We start from the raw sequence: 23028 nt of genomic DNA, 5'->3' as shown, positions 1-23028 counted from the left end.
TTTAGATGACAGATTAAATAACTCCTAGTCACACTATTTTTATCTGTTGCTGGTCAGTAACTACTGCCAAGTACACAGCATTAAGCTGAAGGACACTGTATTTTTAGATGTCTGTATCCAAACAGCCAGTTTCTAAGAAGAGATCCTCCTGTTTCATATTCTCCTTTTGCCACGGCACTTCCAGTACTGCCTTTGGTGGATCCTTGAGTTCACATGCTGTCAAGTTTATCAGGATAGGCACATAACCGCTACTGATAAAAGCAACAATGTATTTTTTTTTAACTAAAATGTTAATTTACCTTATTGTACTGCAAATTAAAATCTTCCTACTAGATGCATACGATACAATGAGCATGAGTGATCTGGTTGTTATTTTCTTCACTGTATAATGTACTTTTTCTTCCTCATGTACATATTTCTATTGAAAAAGTAGATACAAATACCTAGCTAGGGAACTAGCCAAGGAGCACATCACTTTTTCCAGAGGTGGAAAATGGCCCATCTCCTTGCTTCCAGTACTTTTTGCCTCAGGGCCCAACAATCCTCCACCAAAGCACATTTATGCCCCTAATACCCTGGTTTACACATTGTTAAGACAAACACTGTCAGAAAATCTAAGAATATACCATAAGTTTTGTGATACATTTGATACAATGGAATACAGAAAACAAAGACATTCTTCATTTGGCACACTTACAAAATTACAATGAATTTTAAGACATTGAAAGCTGCCATTATGATTATCTCACAGTATGTTATTATAATAAAATAAAAACCCATTATAAAATACATTTAACAAGTCTTTACTATTCATACAAAATAGTCTAAAAGAAAAAATTATATTTTCTATGAAGAATCAAAAACTCTTCTGAAAGCCTTTTGTCTTAGTAATTAAGATAATAAAGCTGTAATGCAAAGGGAGTAAGGTTAATTACTACCAAGATCTTAACATTCAAAACAATACAAAGGGTCAAATGACTAACATTCATTAGGGATGTTTATTTTCTAAATGTGATGAACTATTCCTTACTTGTGAAAGAAATGTATATTTGTCTACTTGATTTAATTGCTGACTGTTTAATTTAGTTGTGTATAGCTAATTCTCAAGTATTCAAGGTCCACTCATGCAAGATGGAGATCATTCGAGATCACTGACACTCATTTTTCTTAACAACTTTGAACAAACCACTATCTATCAGGCTGCCTTCAGTGGTGAAGAAGAGAGAATTAGTACAGGCAAACAGGAAATAAATTCTATCACAAATGTCCTGTCTACCGTCAACTCTATGGAAGATGTTTTTGAAAATCACATTATAAATGGTTGTTATATTATCAGGGTAGCTCACAAAAGTCTATAAAATCCTTAATGTTGCTAAACTTTCTGAACTAAATATAGATCCTCAGATTAGGTGATAACATAGAAGAAACTTTTCTAGTGAGTCAACTATAGGTACAGTTTTACATGAGTAAAGTTAAGTGCATTCTCCTACCACTCACGACCCACATCCCCTCAGATCTCTATCTTATCTAAAGTTGTCATTTGGGAGCCAAGGACAACTGGGAGAAGGAAAGCAGGAACAGAATTAAAAGGAGGGTGATTCTCTTTAGGCCAGTTTCTAAATAAATAGATACTCATGTGCTGAATACTGAATGAACTCTGTTGACATTCAGTTCTTTCAAAATATGGTCCTAATTAAACAAAATATGAATTACATCTGTTGATACCTTATTCATTACATTTCCTGGGGACAAAGTTCCTTTTACAAGAACTCACAAGGTTGGCCAGAGGAACTATAACTATGTTAAGATGAAGGATTTTAAGGTCAAACAGAACTATATCCAAATTCTGGCTTTGCCACTTACAAGATGAAAGATCTTAGGCAAGTTAATTAAACCATTTTGAATCTCAGTTTAATCTATGCATAAAATGGGAAAGACAACTTTTTCAATGATAATTATTATCTGATGACGATGATTACAATTAACTGTGAAACATGAGGTTTTACACCGGTTTGCAGGTGCCCCCTGAATATGGAAAGGAGTAAATGGACTTAAGACACATTTAAGGGACAGAACAGCAACTAAAAACTAATTATATATGAATACTGTGAGGGGAAGAGAATATGAAACGGAAGGAGAGGAGGGAGGGATGAACGGAGGAGAGACAGAAAAAAAAAAAAAGCCCAAGAGTCTGAGCCAATGTTATTGAGAATACAGTGGCATTAAGATATAAAACCTAACAGAAGAACCATTTAAGAAAGGGGTGAATTCCGTTTTAGACAATGTGTTGGAGACCCAGGTGGAGATACCTTACAGGCAATAAGATGTTGTTTTGTAACTCAAGAGGAAGACAAAGATATTTGGGGGTTACTTGCATATAAGCAATATTTGAAAACCATTATGATACACTGAACAGTAGGAAGTGGGGGTCCAGCAGGAATTTGTAACAGGGACAGAATCCTAGAGATATGTCTAGGAAGATAACAGCAAAAGATTTTCAAAGGAAGTGATCAGAAAGATTGAAGGAAAACCGGTACACAGTGATGGTTGGTCCAAAAGCAAAGAAAAAAGGTTTCAGAGACCTAAATATCACAAATAAGTTTTTTTTAAAAATTAGGATGATGTGAAAATTAGGACATTTTAGTACATTTTGCAAGAACAGGTGCAGAGCATTTGCTAGAGTACAAACTAGAATAAAGTAGATTGAGGGAAAAATAAGGCAGCGAAGAAATAAAGAGTGGCAGTTGACTTTTTTTATTATGGTAAAATACACACAAAATTTGCCATTTTAACCATTTTTAGGAATAGAATTCAGTGGCATTAAGTACATTCACACAATTGTGCAACCATCACCACCATCCATCTCCAGAACTTTTTCATCGTCCCAAACTGAAACTCTATACCCATTAAACAGTAATTGCACAGCCCCTCCTCCCTCAGCTCCTAGAAATCACTGTTCTATTTTCTGTGTCTATTCTTGGTATTCTGTGACCATTCCTGGTACCTCATGTAAATGGAATCATATAGTATTTGTACATCTGTGTTTAACATTTCACTTAGTATGAAGTCTTCTAGGTTCAGTATGTTTCAGAATTTCCTTCCTTTTTAAGGCTAAATAATACACCATTTTATATATATGACATATTTTGTTTATCCATTTTTTTGTCAGTGGACATTTGGGTTGTTTCTATCTTTTGGCTATTATGAACAATGCTGCTATAGACACTGGGTTACAAAATCTGTTCAAATCCCTGCTTTTAATTCTCTGGAGTTTGTAGTCACAAGTAGAAAGGATAATATAATAATTATTTTGTTTTTTTTTTCTGAGGAACCACTGTACTATTTTCTATGGTGGTTGTATCATTTTACATCTCCACTAACAGTATACAAGGGTTCCAACTTCCCCACATCCTCTCTAGCACTCATCCTTGTCTGGCTTTTTGATAATCGCCATTGTAATGGGTATGAAGAGATTATCTCACTGTAGTTCTGGTTTGCATTTCCCTATTGACTAATGTCTATTCAAGTCCTTTGCTCATTTCTAAAATGCATTGTTTGTTTCTCTATTGTTGAGTTTGGTTACAGCAGGATTGAGGATGACTTTTTTTAAGGACTAAAAACATCTAAATCAGGAATGGAAAGTGTAAAGAAAAGAGAGAAAGGCATGAGAGATGGAACGATGTAAGCAGGGTTTTCTATGGTATAATTCACACACTTCTTCCTTTCAGACGGACAAAAAAGATAAGACTTGTGACAACACAAATAAGTTTGAAAGTACGGGAAGGTACACTGAAGGTGTTTTCGTCTAATTTTCTCAAGACTTAGGAGGCTAAGTCATAAGCTGAACAGGAAAGCAGATAGAAGTGGGGAAGAGGCATAGAGACTATAGCAAATATTTGGAACATCTGTAATTGAAAATTGGTAAGAAGCCTAATTAGATTTATTCAGCAGCATTTAACCCAGATGAAGCTGTCAATGTCTTCACTGTTGCTTCTGTTATTGTCATTGGCATCATCATCATCATATTTCCAATACATAACTTGCAAAAGAAAGATTAAGAGACTTGTCCAAGACTAGATAGCTATTAAATGGTGGAGATTGGATTCAATCCCAGTCCACCTTATTACATTATGCTGTGACCTAAGAAATGCTAATGAACTTTACAGTTTTAAACATAAATCTTTGTTTTATTTTAATTCTTCTGAATAAAATCCTAGAGGTGGAGTGGAATTACTATTATTGGTTATTAATACACACACACTAACAAACTACTTTTCAAAAAAGCTGTATTAACTTACATTCCCATTAGCAATTTAAGAACATGCTTATCTCACTGCCTCTTCACCAATACCAACTATTCTCATTTTTAAAATCTTTTCAATTTTGGTGAAAACTGGTATCTGTTTGTTTTTATTCTGGAATACTTAACAGACTAATGAGGCTTAAACTTTTCATTCCTAATACAGAAATTTAATATATCAGGAACTATATGACAAATTTGTAGGTAGACAGAATTTTTCAAACTTACATAAAGTTAACGAAATATCAGTACTGAAATATTGATTACTATTTTCAAATAGCTTTACAGTTTCATGTATGCCTTGAAAAGTGACATTTTGGGAAGCAGGTCTCATAAGTTATAATATGAAATCTGAGATTAACTTATATGAATGTAAAATCATATCCCAGGTGATATTAAAGGAATAACACATGACCTTCAAGCAGTATAATTTCCATTACTTGTCTTGTAATTTGAAAATAAATAAGCAGTATATTATTTTTCACTAGACTTCAGTTTTAAAGTCTACAATTAGGGAAAACACTGTAGGAATTTAAAACAATCTCAGTCAGTCCCTAGGCAGGGAGAGTTCTATGGATGCTGTCTTTTTATGAGTTTCCAGGTATTGATAATTCAATAGGCACAATTTAAAAGAGAAACTGTCCGAAGTTTTCTACTTGATAGACTTTTCAGTCAACCTTTAGTAAAGTTTAGCTATAATGAGGCAGGCATTACTAGAATAGAAAAACACAAACATGTCAAAATAGCTAGAGTAAAACAAGATGAAGAGCTATCACAAACAAGGACAGAACTAAAAAACTGTCCAAATACATGTCACATGACAGAAGCTAGAACTGCAGCATCTAAGACAACATCTGAGAATGCAGCAAAGTGAGAAGAGGTTCTCAATTATACATATTTTAAATATTACATTATAAGATTAAGAGACTAGAGCATACCGATAAAAGGTTTTATTGGCAAACACTGCAAATAATTACCTGCAGTGGTACTCAACATGGGGCAGTATTACCCTCCATGGGATGGGAGGAGTTCAGAAAAGGCGAGTGCATTGTTTGGTATCACAGTGAGTGAGAAGTACTCACGGAAACCAGTGTTTGGAAAGACCAGGATGCCAACAGCCCTGTGATACACAGTCCAGTCTTGTACAATGAAAGAACAGTCTCACTCAAATGCCAAGAGTACCCACAAAGCACAACAATGGACATACCAGGAAACTATATGGATTGGTTGTACTAGAAAAAAAAATTACCTCTAGGATTTAAAAGGAACAACAAAGCATAGATGAAATAAAATTTTGCAAAACAGACTTCCATGTTATAAGCCAAGGCCAATGAGGACACAGTGCATTATTTCTTCCCAGTAAACTGAATCTTCAATGGATACATATAGCTCTATAGTAATCTTTTGGGTAGCTTGTCTGAATGAAAGAAAATGGGTTACACTATATCATCATTATGAACCCTGCAGAGATGCATTAAAAAATATAGATTTTGCAATCTACTAATCTTATTAAAATATTAAAGAATTTATAAGAAGCCTTATAACTGAAACAGTGGGATCCAGGGAAAGCCTGGAATATGGATAAGAACACAGTGGGGAAAACAGTGGATCATGTATCTCTGTCAAGACAAAATATGCGAAAGTTAAAGTTTTTTAAACAATACACAGGTTTGGGCCTTTGTTTACACATAGCCTTTGCCTTAGTAAAGGGTCTTGAATTAATAAAGATAAAATTGTTTCATGATGTTGATTCCCAGAATGAATCTCTCACATATCTTAAATTCCAGGAAACTATCTACTAAAAGATGTCTAATCAAGATGTTCAAATCATGCATATTTATGCTTATTTAATATAGAAACAAGCTGAGACAGCAAGATAAATTTAATTTCACAAGTGAGGACAATAATCATCAGGACCAAGAACAGATTCATTGGAGGTTTAAAATTCAGTTCGTACTTACAGAGTTTATACCATATCTTTGCTGCTTTCATAGCACAGGATACTCACCGGTATGAAAGCCTGCAGTGCTAACATGTCCAGGTTCAAATCTTGGCTTCGCCATAGATTAGATATTTGATTGTATACAAGTTGTCTCTTGTTCCTCTGCCAACATTGCTATGGTTTTGTGTCTACCTTCATGAGAGATACTGATCTGTGATTTTCTTCTCTTGTGATGTATTTGGTATCAGGGTACACTAACCTCATTGATGCTTTCGAATTGTGGTGCTGGACTCTTGAGAGTCCCTTGGACTGTGCTACCTGATGTGAAGAGTTGACTTAATAGATAAAACCCTGATGCTGGGAAAGACTGAAGGCAAAAGGATAAGAGGGCGGCAGAGGATGAAATGGTTAAACAGTGTCACCAACTCAATGGACATGAATTTGAGTAAACTCTGGGAGATGATGAAGTACAGGGAAGCCTGTTGTGTTGCAGTCCATTGGTCACAAAGAGTTTGATATGACTTAGCAACTGAGCAACAACAACTCTAACCTCATAAAGTAAGTTAGGAAGTGTTTTCTCCTCCTCAGTTTTCTGTGACTGTATACCATTTTTCACTTAAATGTTTGACAGAATTCACCAGCCATGCCATCAGAGTCCATACTTTTCTTTGTGCTAAAATTTTAATTTATAAATTCAATTGCCTAACTTGAAAATCTATTTAAGCTTTTCTACTTATTTTTGGACCAGTTTTAATATTTGAATTTTTCTAGGAACTTGTCCATTTCATCTAAGTTATCTAAAATTTGTTGGAAAAAGGTCTTTATAAACTTTATTTATAATTCTTTTGATTTCTAAAGGGGTTGTAGTGATGCTCCCTCTTCATTCTTGATTTTGATAATTTTCTTCTTTTATTATCTTAGTCTGTGTTACCAAATTTGTCTATCTTTTCAAAGTAATAACATGATTTCATTGGCTTTTTTTCATTTAATTTTTATCTTTAGTAAATTTTTATATCTAGTAAAGACTTGGAGAAGGCAATGACACCCCACTCCAATACTCTTGCCTGGAAACTCCCATGGACGGAGGAGCCTGGTAGGCTGCAGTCCATGGGGTCGCTAAGAGTCGGACACGACTGAGCAACTTCACTTTCACTTTTCACTTTCATGCGCTGGAGAAGGAAATGACAACCCACTCCAGTGTTCTTGCCTGGAGAACCCCAGGGATGGGGGAGCCTGGTGGGCTGCCGTCTCTGGGGTCGCACGGAGTCGGACACGACTGAAGGTACTTAGCAGCAGCAGCAGCAGTAGCAAAGCACTGCCTGAACATTCTTTTAGAAACTAACGAGCAACATGAGCTTTATAACAAAAAAATAACGGTGACATTACTACTTCATTTCCAATTCTCCTTCCTCTAATTCTTCTGATTGTGGTCAAAAGATGTTTATTCTTTTGATCGTGGCCTCTTTTTTTTTTTTTCATTCTGGAAGCTTTTAGGGCCTTCTTTTTACTTTTTATTGTTCTCAAATTTCAAACTAATGTTCCTTGGATGGGGTCTATTTGTTTCTTAGCAAACCCGAGTTCTGGAAACATATTCTTGCATTATTTCTTTAATATAGCTTTCCCTTTATTTTTTCTTTCTGTCTTCTTTTTCCAATACTTTTCATTAGTCACATGTTGGACCTCACGAATTATTGTCCGAAACTGTGAAGGTTCTGAAATTTTACCCTGCTTCCAAGATAACAAGCTGGCCTAGAACAGTTTCATGGTTACTGGCAGAAGACATGGGACTCCTAAATCAGAGACAAAGTACTTTATTACTCATAAGCTACATGAGTTTCACATGTGTGCCAGTTCTTTTTGTCCCCAAGTCCCATGGGGACAATGCAGTGGCAGACCTTGGTAATTACTATGCACACAGTAGGTTTATGTAACAGACAACGAATCCCCAACCTAGAAAATCCCAAGTCTTTTATAACAAGCTGCAATAAATCTGTCTAATCTTTGCCTGTGAGAGAGACATTATCTTTGTGATAGCAAACAAATCTAAATGAGTCACTATCTCTATCTTCCAATACTGTTCACAAGACAAACATCTTTGCCAAAATAATCCAGAGTAAAAGTTTGTCAGTGTGGGACTTACCTGGTGGTCTAGTGGTTAAGAATCCACCTGCCAATGCAGGGAACAGGAACACAGGTTCAATCCCTGGTCTGGGAAGATTCTGTAAACCATGGAGTAATTAAGCCCCCGCACCTCAACCCCCGAGCCCTTGCTCTAGAGTCCACGAGCTGCAACTACTGAGCCCACGCACCGCAACTACTACTGTGCTCCCCAAGAAGAGAAGCCACCACCATGAGAAGACTGTGCCATGCAACAAAGATAGCCCCACTCGCTGCAACTAGAGAAAGCCCATGTGCAGCAAGGAGACCCAGCACAGCCATAAACAAATAAATAAAAATAAATAATTTTTAAAAAGCCTGGCAGTGCTTCTGCTCATAAGATATGTAGAAATGTGAGACTCATACAGAATTGTCTACAATGTATTAATTGAATTTTCTCATCCTTTATCTCTGATTTTCCTTCTCTTTTTGTTCTGTCTCTTAAGAGATTCCTCAACTTTGCATTCAAAAGTTTCTAGTGAAATTTTTATTTCTAGTCATATAGTTTTAATTTCTAAGAGCTCTTAAGACCTTGTTTTCTGCATATTCCTTTTTGTGTACAGTACCCTGCTTCCTATTTGGCTTAGAGGATAAAACGTCCGCCTGCAATGCCGGAGACCCGGGTTTACTCCCTGCGTCAGGAAGATACCCTGGAGAAGGAAATGGCAACCCACTCCAGTACTCTTGCCTGGAAAATCCCATGGATGGAGGAGCCTGGGAGGCTGCAGTCCATGGGGTCGCAAAGAGTCGGACACAACTGTGCGACTTCACTTTCACCCTGCTTCCTAAATAAAATACCTTCTCATTGAAGCGACTTAGCAGCAGCAGCAGCAGCTTTCTGAAATGGTGGTGGTAGTAGTGGTTGCTGTTAGTACTGTTTTCTCCTATTCCTGTCTTTGTCTATATTTGCTAAGTTCCCTTTATCCATTTGCTTATTTTGAGCTTTGCCTTCCATAATAAAGAATTCTCCAAAAGTTTAATGATCCTTGGTTGTATCTCAAGAGTAAGGAAATAAAACACACTGATCATAAGACTTTATGCATTAACAGCACTTACCAACCACGGGGCTTACCAATGAGGTGAACAGACTGGGACTGGGCTGTTAAACTGGGGTCCTGCAAATGTCACAATACACCATTTTTTTCTATTAGGCTAGTTGGAGAAGGCAATGGCACCCCACTCCAGTACTCTTGCCTGGAAAATCCCATGGACGGAGGAGCCTGGCAGGCTGCAGTCCATGGGGTCGCTAAGAGTCGGATACGACTGAGCGACTTCACTTTTACTTTTCACTTTCATGCATTGGAGAGGGAAATGGCAACCCACTCCAGTGTTCTTGCCTGGAGAATCCCAGGGACGGGGGAGCCTGGTGGGCTGCCGTCTATGGGGTCCCACAGAGTCGGACACGGGTGAAGGGACTTAGCAGCAGCAGTATCTTCAGGGAGGAACTCTCCAGTCTTCTGCCTGATAGAATATAAGCCTGACACCAGTGTTTTGTAAATTAAACAGGAGAAGGGCACAGGGAGTTCTTCTTTGCACACAACCTTTGAGGTGTCTGGTGTCTGCTCTCCCAGGTTCTACAATACAAATGGCTTGTTCTCAGAGATCTCCCTCATGATGAAAATTAGGGTATAGCTTGTCCACTCCACTAAGCTGATTACCATTTATTCAACTAATTTTCTTCTTTTCTTCTTCCAATTTTGGTGCCTCTCATCTGCTATTTTCTACTCCTCCATTTTCTTTGTTTTACGGTATTTATATATTTTTATATCTTTACTGTCATTTGGGTAGGGTTTTTCAGGAAGGAGAATAGACATGCGTTCAATTAGCCATGTTTAAATAGCTCATAATTTATAAATTTTAGTAAAAATTACCACACTGTCCCTACCAATTAACACTCCTCTCCAATAGTTTATGTGCTTTGTTGTTACTGAGTATTACTTACTTTTCATAGTTTTGCAAATGTAAGAGATATTTAAATGGGAAATTTTTTTTTAATTTTTAAGGTTGAGATGAATAATTCTTAGATCATTAATGAATATTAATGTTTTCGTCAGCTTATTAGTTATTTTTATTTCAGGTCTGTCTGTATGTATGAGGTCTGTCTGTATGAAGTTCTTTGCTCCTTTTCCACTGGAGTGTTAGGTTTGTTATCGCTTTGTAAAAGCTCTTTATATATAAAGATGTCAATTCTGTGAGGAAAATAGTTTTCCACTTTGATATTTGCCTTTTTGTTTTGATGTACATAAATTTTATATTTTTACAAAGTCAAATATATGGATTTTCCTTAAAGCTTTTGCCATGATTTTCCCTTAGAAATTCCTTACCAAAAATATTTACGAATATATAGTTTTGACAGGTCTCATTTTTTGCATTGATCTATAATCCAATTAGCATCTACTTTTTCCAAAAGTTATAAATCAAGAATCTAGTCTCTGCTGCCCCTCCCAAAGACTTAACTGTCCCAGCATCATTTACTGAACAATTCTTTATTTTCTCACTGATTTGTGGTGTCATCTTTATCATTTATATAATCCAAATGCATAGTGGGGTTTCTAGGCTAGCTAAGTGATTTATATTATCTACTCTGCTCAGATCTATTCTGCACTTAGGACTTACCTACATTGTTTTATCAGTACCACTTTGTATACCTAAATAGTACAAGCCTAAATATTTTAATATTTGGCAGAGCTAACTAAAATTGATTCTTGACACAAAATTTCAAAAAATAAAACACATACCTAACTAGATGATACTAAAGAAAAAGTGTTATGGTAAATTATACATTAATTACTGATCTTTTCATTTTTCCAGTACATTTCTAAAATATATCACTTTTTTAAAAAAGGAAGATTAGTAACAATTGTGTTTGAGATTGATATACTACTCCTAGTTCAGTTCAGTTCAGTCGTTCAGTCGTGTCCAACTCTTTGCGACCCCATGGACTACAGCATGCGAGGCTTCCCTGTCCATTACCAACTCCTGGAGTTTGCTCAAACTCATGTCCATCAAGTCAGTGATGCCATCCAATCATCTCATCCTCTGTCATCCCCTTCTCCTCCTGCCTTCAATCTTTCCCAGTATCACGGTCTTTTCAAATGAGTCAGTTCTTTGAATCAGGCGGCCAAAGTATTGGAACTTCAGCTTCAGCGTCAGTCCTTCCAATGAATATCCAGGAGGGGTTTCCTTTAGGATTGACTGGTTTGATCTCCTTGTTGTCCACGGGACTCTTAACACTCTTCTCCAACACCACAGTTCAAAACCATCAATTCTTCGGCGCTCAGCTTTCTTTAGCCAACTCTTACATGCATACATGACTACAAAAAAACCATAGCTTTGACTAGACGGACCTTTGTTGGCAAAGTAATGTCTCTGCTTTTTAATATGCTGTCTAGGTTGGTCAGAGCTTTCCTTCCAAGGAGAAAGCGTCATTTAATTTCATGGCTGCGGTCACCATCTGCAGTGATTTTGGAGCCCAAGAAAATAAAACTTTTACTTTTCCCATGGTTTCCCCATCTATTTGCCATGAAATGATGGAACTGGATGCCACGATCTTAGTTTTTTGAATATTGAGTTTTAAGCCAGCTTTTTACTCTCCTCTTTTACTTTCATCAAGAGGCTCTTTAGTTCCTCTTTGCTTTCTGCCATAATGCTGGTGTCATCTGTATATCTGAGGTCATTAATATTTCTTCTGGCAATCTTGACTCTAGCTTATACTACTCTTAACTACATATTAATTTTTCAAAAACTTGTGTCTGTTTTTTTTTAATCCCTGCTTGTCACTATTTTATAATTCAATAAATTCTACATGGTGCTAATCTATTTTTTATGTTTACAAATAAAGTAACACGAACCTACCAATTAAAAACAGGAAAGAAAGAAAAATGTTTTCTAACCCATCTGTATGCAATTCTTTTCACAAAGAACAAAAAATACAAACTTTCCACAAAAGTACCATAGTATAGTCACATATTTCAAATCTTAATAGTAAATTTAAGTTATTTTTTAAAGTGGTTTAATTGTAAAATTAACATCTCTGAAATAAATGTAAAATTACTTATATAGGAAAATCATCCACATCTCTCCATACATGTCTCAGTGAGATAGTTCTGTACCTGTCTTCCTAGTAAACAGATTAAAAGAAAAAATAATCTTCCTAAAAGAAAAATTATCAACATAAGCACGCAAGGTTAACCAAACCACTTTCTTTTGTATGTGTTTTTCTATTTTTCACAATATTTTATGTCCTAACTTTATAAATCTTTAAGAGGATTAGTTGTATTTTCACATAAAATAATGGTCCTTTCATCAGTATTTGCAATTTACACTATCCCATGCAACTTATGGGTTTTCTTGCTGTTGTTGCAAGACCACTAGATTGTCTGAATTGTTAATATAATGAAACCTACAATTTGCCTACCTACTCAGAAACATTAAATAAATACTACCACTGTTGGTCATGAAAGGAACCCAAGTGTCATAAATAGTCTGCAGTAAACTCTTTTTGTGACCTTGAGAAAACCCTTCACTTACATTTCTTCTTAGTCAGCATGTCAAAGACTCCTAAATTCAACAAAGGTCACCATCCTTCTCCAGTGTCTACTATGTCCAGTGTCTACTATGTATCAGACACTACACTTAATTCAATTTCCAATGAAAATACTAACACCACTCAACAACATTTGGGAGAATGCAAATAACTTCAGTTTACAAGAACGAAATAGAGGAAAATGGGGGAAAGGGGGCAAAAAGAAGTGAGGAAGTCAAAACAGGATAGAGAACAGAGGAAAGGAATAGGAAGGAATGACATCTACTCTGTTCTCTTCCTTTAACACTGCCAGAGCTATACAACAACGTGGAGAGACGATATGTAAAGCATTAACAGGTGTATTGTGCACTTGGCTGACTCGGCAGCTATCAGAAAAGACAGATACCAATCCAAACCTATACAATATAACACTACATCTCAAGGAAGGAACACCTTGAATCTCCCAGTACCATGAAGCCATGTCACTGCCCACTACTACCTAAGCTGTGATTCCATCATACCAGGAAGGAGTGGAAAAGGAAGAAAACTCTAGGTGAGAGTGACTAAATTTTCTACCATTAGGCTGAAAGAAGAGGAGGGATAAGAGGTTGATTTAAAAAAAAAATAAATCCAATAATAAGAAAATACAGAAAACATGTATTTGCTCTACTGACTGTGACTTCTGAAAATCATCCACACTATAAAGCAACTATGCTGAGGGGCATTCACATCATTTCCAATTTGTTGTGGCCAAAAGCAAGACTGCTGCAAATATCACTGCACTGAGATGCAATGGTTTTGGTATATTCAGAGCTCTGCAATGCCAAAGAATGTTTAAACTACCATACAACTGCACTCATTTCACATGCCACCACGGTAATGCTCAAAATCCTTCCAGCTAGGCTTCAACAGTTCATGAACCAAAAACTTCCAGATGTACAAGCTGGATTTAAAAAAGGCAAAGGAACCAGAGGTCAATTGCCAACACCTGTTGGATCATAGAAAAAGAAAGAGAATTCCAGAAAAACATCTACTTCTACTTCACTGACTAGGCTAAAACTTTGACTGTGCAATTCACACCAAACTGTGGGAAATTCTTCAAGAGATGGGAATACGAGACCACCTTACCGGCCTTCTGAGAAACCCGTATGCAGGTCAAGAAGCAACAGAACTGGACATGGAACAACAGGCTGGTACAAAATCTGGAAAGGAGTAAATCAATGCTGTATACTGTCCCCACGTCCAAGGGGCAGCAGCTGAGCAGGCAAAGGAGGGCCGAGAGGAGCTACTCCACGTTCAAGGTCAGGAGGGGCAGCCAGTGAGGAGATACCCATCGTCCAAAGTAAGGAGCAGTGGCTGTGCTTTGTTGGAGCAGCCGTGAAGACATATCCCACATCCATGGTAAGAGAAACCCAAGTAAGACGGTAGGTGTTGCGAGAGGGCATCAGAGGGCAGACACACTGAAACCATAATCACAGAAAACTAGCCAATCTGATCACACGGACCACAGCCTTGTCTAACTCAATGAAATTAAGCCATGCTGTGTGGGGCCACCCAAGATGGGAGGGTCATGGTGGAGAGGTCTGACAGAATGTGGCCCACTGGAGAGGGAACGGCAAACCACTTCAGTTTTCTTGCCTTGAAAACCCCATGAACAGTATGAAAAGGCAAAATGATAGGATACTAAAAGAGGAACTCCCCGAGTTGGTAGGTGCCCAATATGCTACTGGAGATCAGTGGAGAAATAACTTCAGAAAGAAAGAAGGGATGGAGCCAAAGCAAAAACAATACCCAGTTGTGGATGTGACTGGTAGACAGAAGCAAGGTCCGATGCTGTAAAGAGCAATATTGCATAGGAACCTGGAATGTTAGGTCTATGAATCAAGGCAAATTGGAAGTGGTCAAACAGGAGATAGCAAGAGTGAACGTCGACATTTTAGGAATCAGCGAACTAAAATGGACTGGAATGGGTGCATTTAGCTCAGATGACCATTATATCTATTACTGTGGGCAGGAATCTCTTAGAAGAAATGGAGTAGCCATCATGGTCAACAAAAGAGTCCAAAATGCAATACTTAGATGCAATTTCAAAAACGATAGAATGATCTCTGTTCGTTTCCAAGGCAAACCATTCAATATCACAGTAATCCAAGTCTATGCCCCAACCAGTAACGCTGAAAAGGCTGAAGTTGAATGGTTCTGTGAAGACCTACAAGACCTTTTAGAACTAACACCCAAAAAAGATGTCCTTTTCATTATAGGGGAATGGAATGCAAACGTAGGAAGTTAAGAAATACCTGGAGTAACAGGCAAATTTGGCCTTGGAATATGGAATGAAGCAGGGCAAAGGCTAATAGAGTTTTGCCAAGAGTGTGCACTGGTCATAGCAAACACCCTCTCCCAACAACACAAGAGAAGACTCTACACATGGACATCACCAGATGGTCAACACCGAAATCAGACTGATTATATTCTTTGCAGCCAAAGATGGAGAAGCTCTATACAGTCAGCAAAAACAATACCGGGGGCTGAGTGTGGCTCAGATCATGAACTCCTTATTGCCAAATTCAGACTTAAATTGAAGAAAGTAGGAAAAACCACTAGACCATTCAGGTATGACCTAAATCAAATCCTTTATGATTACACAGTGGAAGTGAGAAATAGATTTAAGGGCCTAGATCTGATAGATAGAGTGCCTGATGAACTATGGACGGAGGTTCGTGACATTGTACAGGAGACAGGGATCAAGACCATCCCCATGGAAAAGAAATGCAAAAAAGTAAAATGGCTATCTGAAGAGGCGTTACAAATAGCTGTGAAAAGAAGACAAGTGAAAAGCAAAGGAGAAAAGGAAAGATATAAGCATCTGAATGCAGAGTTCCAAAGAACAGCAAGAAGAGATAAGAAAGCCTTCCTCAGCAATCAATGCAAAGAAATAGAGGAAAACAACAGAATGGGAAAGACTAGAGATCTCTTCAAGAAAATTAGAGATACCAAGGGGACATTTCATGCAAAGATGGGCTCACTTCATGCAAAGATGGTCCATACCATCTTTGGATCTAACAGAAGCATAAGATATTAAGAAGAGATGGCAAGAATACACAGAAGAATAGTACAAAAAAGAGCTTCACGACCCAGATAATCACGATGGTGTGATCAATGACCTAGAGCCAGACATCCTGGAATGTGAAGTCAAGTGGGCCTTAGAAAGCATCTCTACAAACAAAGCTAGTGGAGGTGATAGAATTCCAGTGGAGCTATTTCAAATCCTGAAAGATGATGATGTAAAAGTGCTGCACTCAATATGCCAGCAAATTTGGAAAACTCAGCAGTGGCCACAGGACTGCAAAAGGTCAGTTTTCATTCCAATCCCAAAGAAAGGCAATGCCAAAGAATGCTCAAACTACTGCACAATTGCAGTCATCTCACACACTAGTAAAGTAATGCTCAAAATTCTCCAAGCCAGGCTTCAGCAGAATGTGAACCATGAACTTCCAGATGTTCAAGCTGGTTTTAGAAAAGGCAGAAGAACCAGAGATCAAATTGCCAACATGCACTGGATCATCGAAAAAGCAAAAGAGTTCCAGAAAAACATCTATTTCTGCTTTATTGACTACGCCAAAGCCTTTACTGTGTGGATCACAATAAACTGTGGAAAATTCTGAAAGAGATGGGAATACCAGAGCACCTGACCTGCTTCTTGAGAAACCTATATGCAGGTCAGGAAGCAACAGTTAGAACTGAACATGGAACAACAGAGTGGTTCCAAATAGGAAAAGGAGTACGTAAAGGTTGTATATTGTCACCCTGCTTATTTAACTTATATTCAGAGTACATCATGAGAAATGCTGGGCTGGAAGAAGTACAAGTTGGAATCAAGATTGCTGGGAGAAATATCAATAACCTCAGATATGCAGATGACATCACCCTTATGGCAGAAAGTGAAGAGGAACTAAAAAGCCTCTTGATGAAAGTGAAAGAGGAGAGTGAAAAAGTTGGCTTAAAGCTCAATATTCAGAAAACGAAGATCATGGCATCCGGTCCCATCACTTCATGGCAGATAGATGGGGAAACATTGGACACAGTATCTGACTTTATTTTTCTGGGGTCCAAAATCACTGCAGATGGTGACTGCAGCCATGAAATTAAAAGACGCTTACTCCTTGGAAGAAAAGTTATGACCAACCTAGATAGCAGATTCAAAAGCAGAGACATTACTTTGCCAACAAAGGTCCATCTATGGTTTTTCCAGTGGTCATGTATGGATGTGAGAATTGGACTGTGAAGAAAGCTGAGCACTGAAGAATTGATGCTTTTGAACTGTGGTGTTGGAGAAAACTCTGAGTGTCCCTTGGACTGCAAGGAGATCCAACCAGTCCATCCTAAAGGAGATCAGTCCTGGGTGTTCATTGGAGGGACTGATGCTGAGGCTGAAACTCCAATATTTTGGCCAACTCATGTGAAGAGTTGTCTCATTGGAAAAGACCCTGATGCTGGGAGGGATTGAGGGCAGGAGGAGAAGGGGACGACAGAGAATGAGATGACTGGATGGCATCAGTGACTCAATGGACATAAGTTTGAGTGAACTCTGGGAGTTGGTGATGGACAGGGAGGCCTGGTGTGCTGTGATTCACGGGGTCGCAAAGAGTCGGACACAACTGAGCGACTGAACTGAACGAACTGAACTGTCACCCTGCTTATTTAACTTCTGTGCAGAGTACATCATGTGAAATGCTAGGCTGGATAAATCACAAGACAGAATCCAGATTGCTGGGAGAAATAAATAACCACGTCAGATATATAGATGATACCACTCTAATGGCAGAAATCAATGAGGAACTAAAGAGCCTCTTGATGAAGGTGAAAAGAGGAGAGTAAAAAAGCCGGCTTAAAACTGCACATTCAAAAAACTAAGATCATGCATTTGGTTCCATCACTTCATGGCAAATAGATGGAGAAACAATGGAAACAGTGGCAGATTTTTATCTTCTGGGGCTCCAAAATTTGTGAAGACAGTGACTGCAGCCATGAAATTAAAAGACACTTGCTCCTTGAAAGAAAAGCTATGACAAACCTAACCTAAACTTGGAAAGTAGAGATGTTTTTTTGCTGACAAAGGTCTGTATAGTCAAAGCTATGGTTTTTCCATAGTCACATATGGATGTGAGAGCAGGACCATAAAGAAGGCTGAGCGACGAAGAATCGATGCTTTCGAACTGTGGTGCTGGAGAAGACTCCTGAGAGTCCCTTGGACTGCAACAAGATCAAAGCAGTCAATCCTAAAGGAAAGCAGTCAATCCTAAAGGAAATCAGCCCTGAACATTCATCAGAAGGACTGATGCTGAAGCTGAAGCTCCAATACTTTGGCCACCTGATACAAAGAGCTGACTCATTGGAATAGACACTGTTGCTAGGAAAGATTGAAAGCAAGAGGAGAAGGGGATGACAGAGGATGAGATGGTTGGATGGCATCATCAACTTAATGGATGTATGTTTGAGCAAACTCTGGGAGATAGAGAAGGACAGCAAAGCCTGGCATGTTGCAGTCCATGGGGTCGCAAAGAGTTGGACATAACTTAACAACTTAACAACAATTGCCATGCTTATCACCAAGTTTAGAACATTTTTACCACTTCAAAAAAAAACAATCCCTATACCCATTTAGAAGTCATTCCTCATTCCCCCACCTCATCCCCATTCTAGACAACCCATAATAGATCTGCCTATTCTAGACATTTCACACAAACAGAACCATACAACATGTGGTCTTTTATGATAGACTTTTACTTAACACACTGTTTTCAAGGATCACCCATGTATACAGGTATCAGTACTTCATTCCCCTTTAATCACTGAATAATGGCCCACTGTATGGATATATTTTATTTGTCCATTAGTTGATCAACACTGTGATGTTTCCAATTATTGGCTATTATAAATAATACTGCTATGACCGCTCACGTACAGGTTTTTCTGTGGATACATGTTTTTACATATGTAGGCTGGAATCATTGGGTCCTATGGTAAATCTACACTTAACCTTTTGAGAAACTGCCAGACTGTTTTCCAACATGTGATTTTAATTTCTGCCAATTTGATGGGCATACAATAATTTTACTTAACTTGTAATGTGTACACTTCCTTAATGAGTTTTAGGCTTTCTTTTCACTCACTAGCCATTTCTGTTTGTTTTTCTCTCATCTGCTTTTCATTTCTTTTGTCTTTTTTTTCCTACTGAGTTTTGTCTTTTATAAACTTTCAAGAATTCTGCTTGTATTTGTGATATTAACCAATTCACTACTGTCTTCTTTGCAAAGATCTTATTTTGATTCTAACCTTAGTGTTTTAATGTTGTGGTATCTTTTGATATATAAAATACTAAATTTTTATGGAGCCAAACATATCTCCTGCATTTTTGTGTTCATTAAGAAGTTCTTTCCTACTTTAGATTAAAAATGCAGTTGCCGAAACTTTCTTCTAAAATCTTATTTTACTTTAAGTCTTCATACAAAATTTATTTTATATTACATAGTATGAAATTGAAATTAAGCTGTTTTCCTATTGAAATACTATAATCTTAATCATATATATTTAATGATCAAATCTCATAAATTTTTTTCTTTGAATTCTCTATTCAGGGTTTTTTCAAGCCACAGATCGGGACTGTTTGCTTTTGAAATCAATTCAGTTAAGTTTTATTTGACACTGAAAAGAAAACAAAGAAAATAATGTGCATCACATGTACTGAGGGTAAATGTTTCATAAAACTTTTACTTCTAATTTTTAACACATACATACATCAATGTATATAAAATGTATTTCTTACTATGAATTATAATAATGTTTGAAATCCAGCCTTTCATTGTATTCCATTAATCTATTTATCTATTCCTTTGTCCATACATATTTATATGATTCAAGAGGCTATGTTTTCTTTTATATACCTTCTTTGTCTATTATTAGATATTTGTTCTTCCACATGAACTATGTGGTCATTTTCTTTTTCTAACATTAAAAAAAAAAACTTGCTTCTATTCTAATTAGAACTGCTAATTTGGGAGAATTATACTTTATGATATTAAGTTCCCTGCCCCATCAAATATTTGGTATAACTTTCTGCTTATGAAACGTAGTATGCTTCCATGATTCTTATGCTGTAAGTTCTATAGTTTACTTGCCAAATGTACTTCCTAAGTATTTTATAGTTCCCTTCATTGTGAAAGAACATTTTTCCCATTTCCATTTTGTGTAGTTATTGTAAATACAAAGAAGCACCAGTTTTATTCATCTTATATCTGACTATCTCACCAGATTCTCTTCTTACTTCTACTGCTTATAACTTGAATGTCTTGGATTTCCTAGATGTGCAATCATGTATGCTAGGACACCTAAAAAAAGTAAATAATTTGGCAGTATAAAATGGCAATATTGAAATCTTATCTATCTCCTCATTGTAACACACAGTTTAAGTAATATAAACAAGAAATTAATTACTCAAATGACTGAAATACATTCCTCTCTCTCACTCTCTGGTATTTCTCGAGTTGCTCTTCATGTTAAGCCCTGTGCCTGGCTCCTCCTCTCTCATTTTCTAAACTGTGCCCTGGCTTCTGATGCCTAGGGGGTAGGGAAAAGAGATGCTCTGGCTCTCACTATACCATTGCGCACACACACACACACACGTATATATCTCCATCCATTCAGACATATGCAAACATGGCACAAGACAAGATGCTGAAAAAAATATCAAGAAATCAAGGACATCCAGAAAGACGATCAAATAGAAGATATGGTGGCACTAGTGGTAAAAAAAAACCCACCTACCAAGGCAGGAGACATAAGAGACTCGAGAGACATGGGTTTGGTCCCTGGTTCAGGAAGATGCCCTGCAGGAGGAAATTGCAATCTACTCTAGTAAGCTTGCCTGAAGAATGCCATGGACAGAGGAGCCTATGGGCTACAGTCCATGGGGTTGCAAAGAGTCAGACACAACTGAAATGACTGGGCACACAGAGGATAAGATATGTGAATAAATAACATTATTTCAAATAAGAATGACACACACTCCAAAACAAAGATAGGTAAAGCATGACTCAAGATGAGAAGAAAAACAGTTACTTACAGTACAAAAACACACTATTATAGGTGGAGGTTAAATATATACTTCAATAACACTATAATACAGATATATTACATATTTTGAAGTTTTATGGGATTGGCTGCACCTAATTATTATATACATTACTATTCTTTTAGGGGAAAAAATGGCTTTCAAATAATTCACTTATAAGTGAACTCCTAGCAACATACTCGACAGACAACTGTAACAGTTTCAAACTTGTAGTATTGAAAATAAAGGGAAATAAGGGGAAAAATGATCTTTCCTGATTACCCCTTGAGAACAAAATTAATTTTATTCAATATAAAGAAAAAGAAATTCCTATCATGAATCTTAAAATAAAAATTTTATAAATTCAGGTACTATAAAAATTTCATTATAATTGTTTATAATTCAGTGTTAAAATTAATATAGCTTCTTATAATGCCAAGAATATCATCATAAAAATTTTGACCAGGGTAAAAGTTTTTCATCTTTGAATTCACACAGTGTATATAACAGCAGTTTATTGGTTCATTCACGCTATAAAAATATGACTGACATTTCATCTGGTCAACCATCTTAAAGGTTAACTCTTGTTTCCTATTTTAGATTTTATTCTAGGTGAAGTGTTGTGCACAGATTCTATTTACCTATTCTGAACAAACCACAAACTGTTTCATTGCTCACTCTTACTGTTAAGAACATATTGACTTGCTGCCTGCTCTGCTGTTAAATTCATTTATGCTGAGAGTCAGGCATGAAGACAGAATTTTAAATGTGACATTTGCAGGCTGTTAGGTCATTTAAGCTCTGACAACACCAGGGAATTCCTGACATATAACTGGACCTGATTACCAACCACAGATAGACTGTGGGCAAATTTTAGACCACTTTTTGTAATTTCTCATAGAATTTTAATATTCAATTTTAACATCCATGAAAAGATCTATATAGCCAACATTTTAAAGTAAAAGCCTGTTTCTTTTAATAAACTCAACCTGGTACTCATAATCAATCTGTATCTGCTAAATAAAAATTCTTTTGATTGGCAAAGACATATGGAAAGACTCAATAGTAATTAACATTTGTGAAAATTCTGACAAATTCTGATGTTTAAGGGCTTTTAATATTTCCTATAATCTATAGCCTCTGATAAATATGGTAGGTCTATAGGCCATAACTCTCATCAACAAACCTCTTTTAAAATTCTTAGATTCTGGTCTAGCAGGGAGCACTTTATATGCTGTCAGAATTACAGTACAAAATCAAAGTTTAAAAACTTACCACACTGCCTTCTCTAAGATTACAGTAATGTAGAAGGGATGATAGAGTCATTATAATTGGAAATGAAAAAATTACCCATATGACATTTAGAATTACACTTTACAAAGGTTGATAATGGGGTGGGGTGGAAGAAGTAGGGAAAGATTTCTTTCTCATTTTAGCTACTCAAAGAAATTATACCAAATGATATTTTTTCAGCATTTTCTTTGTCATTAACAAGTACCATATACAATGGTTCAAATGAAAGTTCTCTGAAATTAAGTCTTGTTGTTAAGTAATGCACAAAAGATAATTCTGATTCTACCCTGTATTTTATATAAGCAAGAATTCTACTGTTAAACAGCAAGTAGCCTTTTAATACTGCGCTTTGAATGAGATTTCCAACTGTAAGAGGTGGAGTCTAAATAGGGCTAGACAGCCTGGAATGCCTTTCAGCTATAGCACATTGATTCTGAAAAACCTAACAAAAGCAATTACTTTTCAGAGATTAAAAATCTTGTTTCTTTCAAAAGAATAAAAATGGAAAGCAAACCTGGTGTATTATCTGAGCTACAGGAAGTTGTTCAGCGTATTTCAGAGGTTCCATTAGTTCCTCAACCATCTGGTCTTTCTTATAGCTGGAAAAAAGAAATTAAAAAATACAAAGCTAAAGTATATTTTTGTAAATATGGCAAATACTTAAACATATCAAATATGAACTATATTAAAAATATATATAT

General features: G+C 36.7%; 1 protein-coding gene across 2 annotated transcripts in view; it reads right to left on the bottom strand.

Annotated features, from left to right (window-relative positions):
* PIGK (phosphatidylinositol glycan anchor biosynthesis class K) overlaps positions 1-23028 on the bottom strand; it is a 136356-nt gene that overhangs the window by 27024 nt on the left and 86304 nt on the right. Inside the window, exons 10-11 of one of the 2 annotated variants that reach the window (XM_061411543.1) lie at positions 22842-22926; positions 20730-20810 (exon numbers count right to left, since the gene is read on the bottom strand). In XM_061411543.1, the coding sequence (XP_061267527.1) occupies positions 20745-20810; positions 22842-22926 (151 nt within the window). In that variant the 3' untranslated portion in view covers positions 20730-20744. Of the gene's footprint in view, positions 1-20729; positions 20811-22841; positions 22927-23028 lie in introns of those variants that run through there. The other variant, XM_061411542.1, reaches the window with a different exon arrangement.

The sequence above is a fragment of the Bos javanicus genome, chromosome 3, assembly GCF_032452875.1.
Source record: "Bos javanicus breed banteng chromosome 3, ARS-OSU_banteng_1.0, whole genome shotgun sequence".
In the NCBI taxonomy this organism is placed as follows: Eukaryota; Metazoa; Chordata; class Mammalia; order Artiodactyla; family Bovidae; genus Bos; species Bos javanicus.
This window is presented reverse-complemented; position numbering and strand designations above follow the sequence as displayed.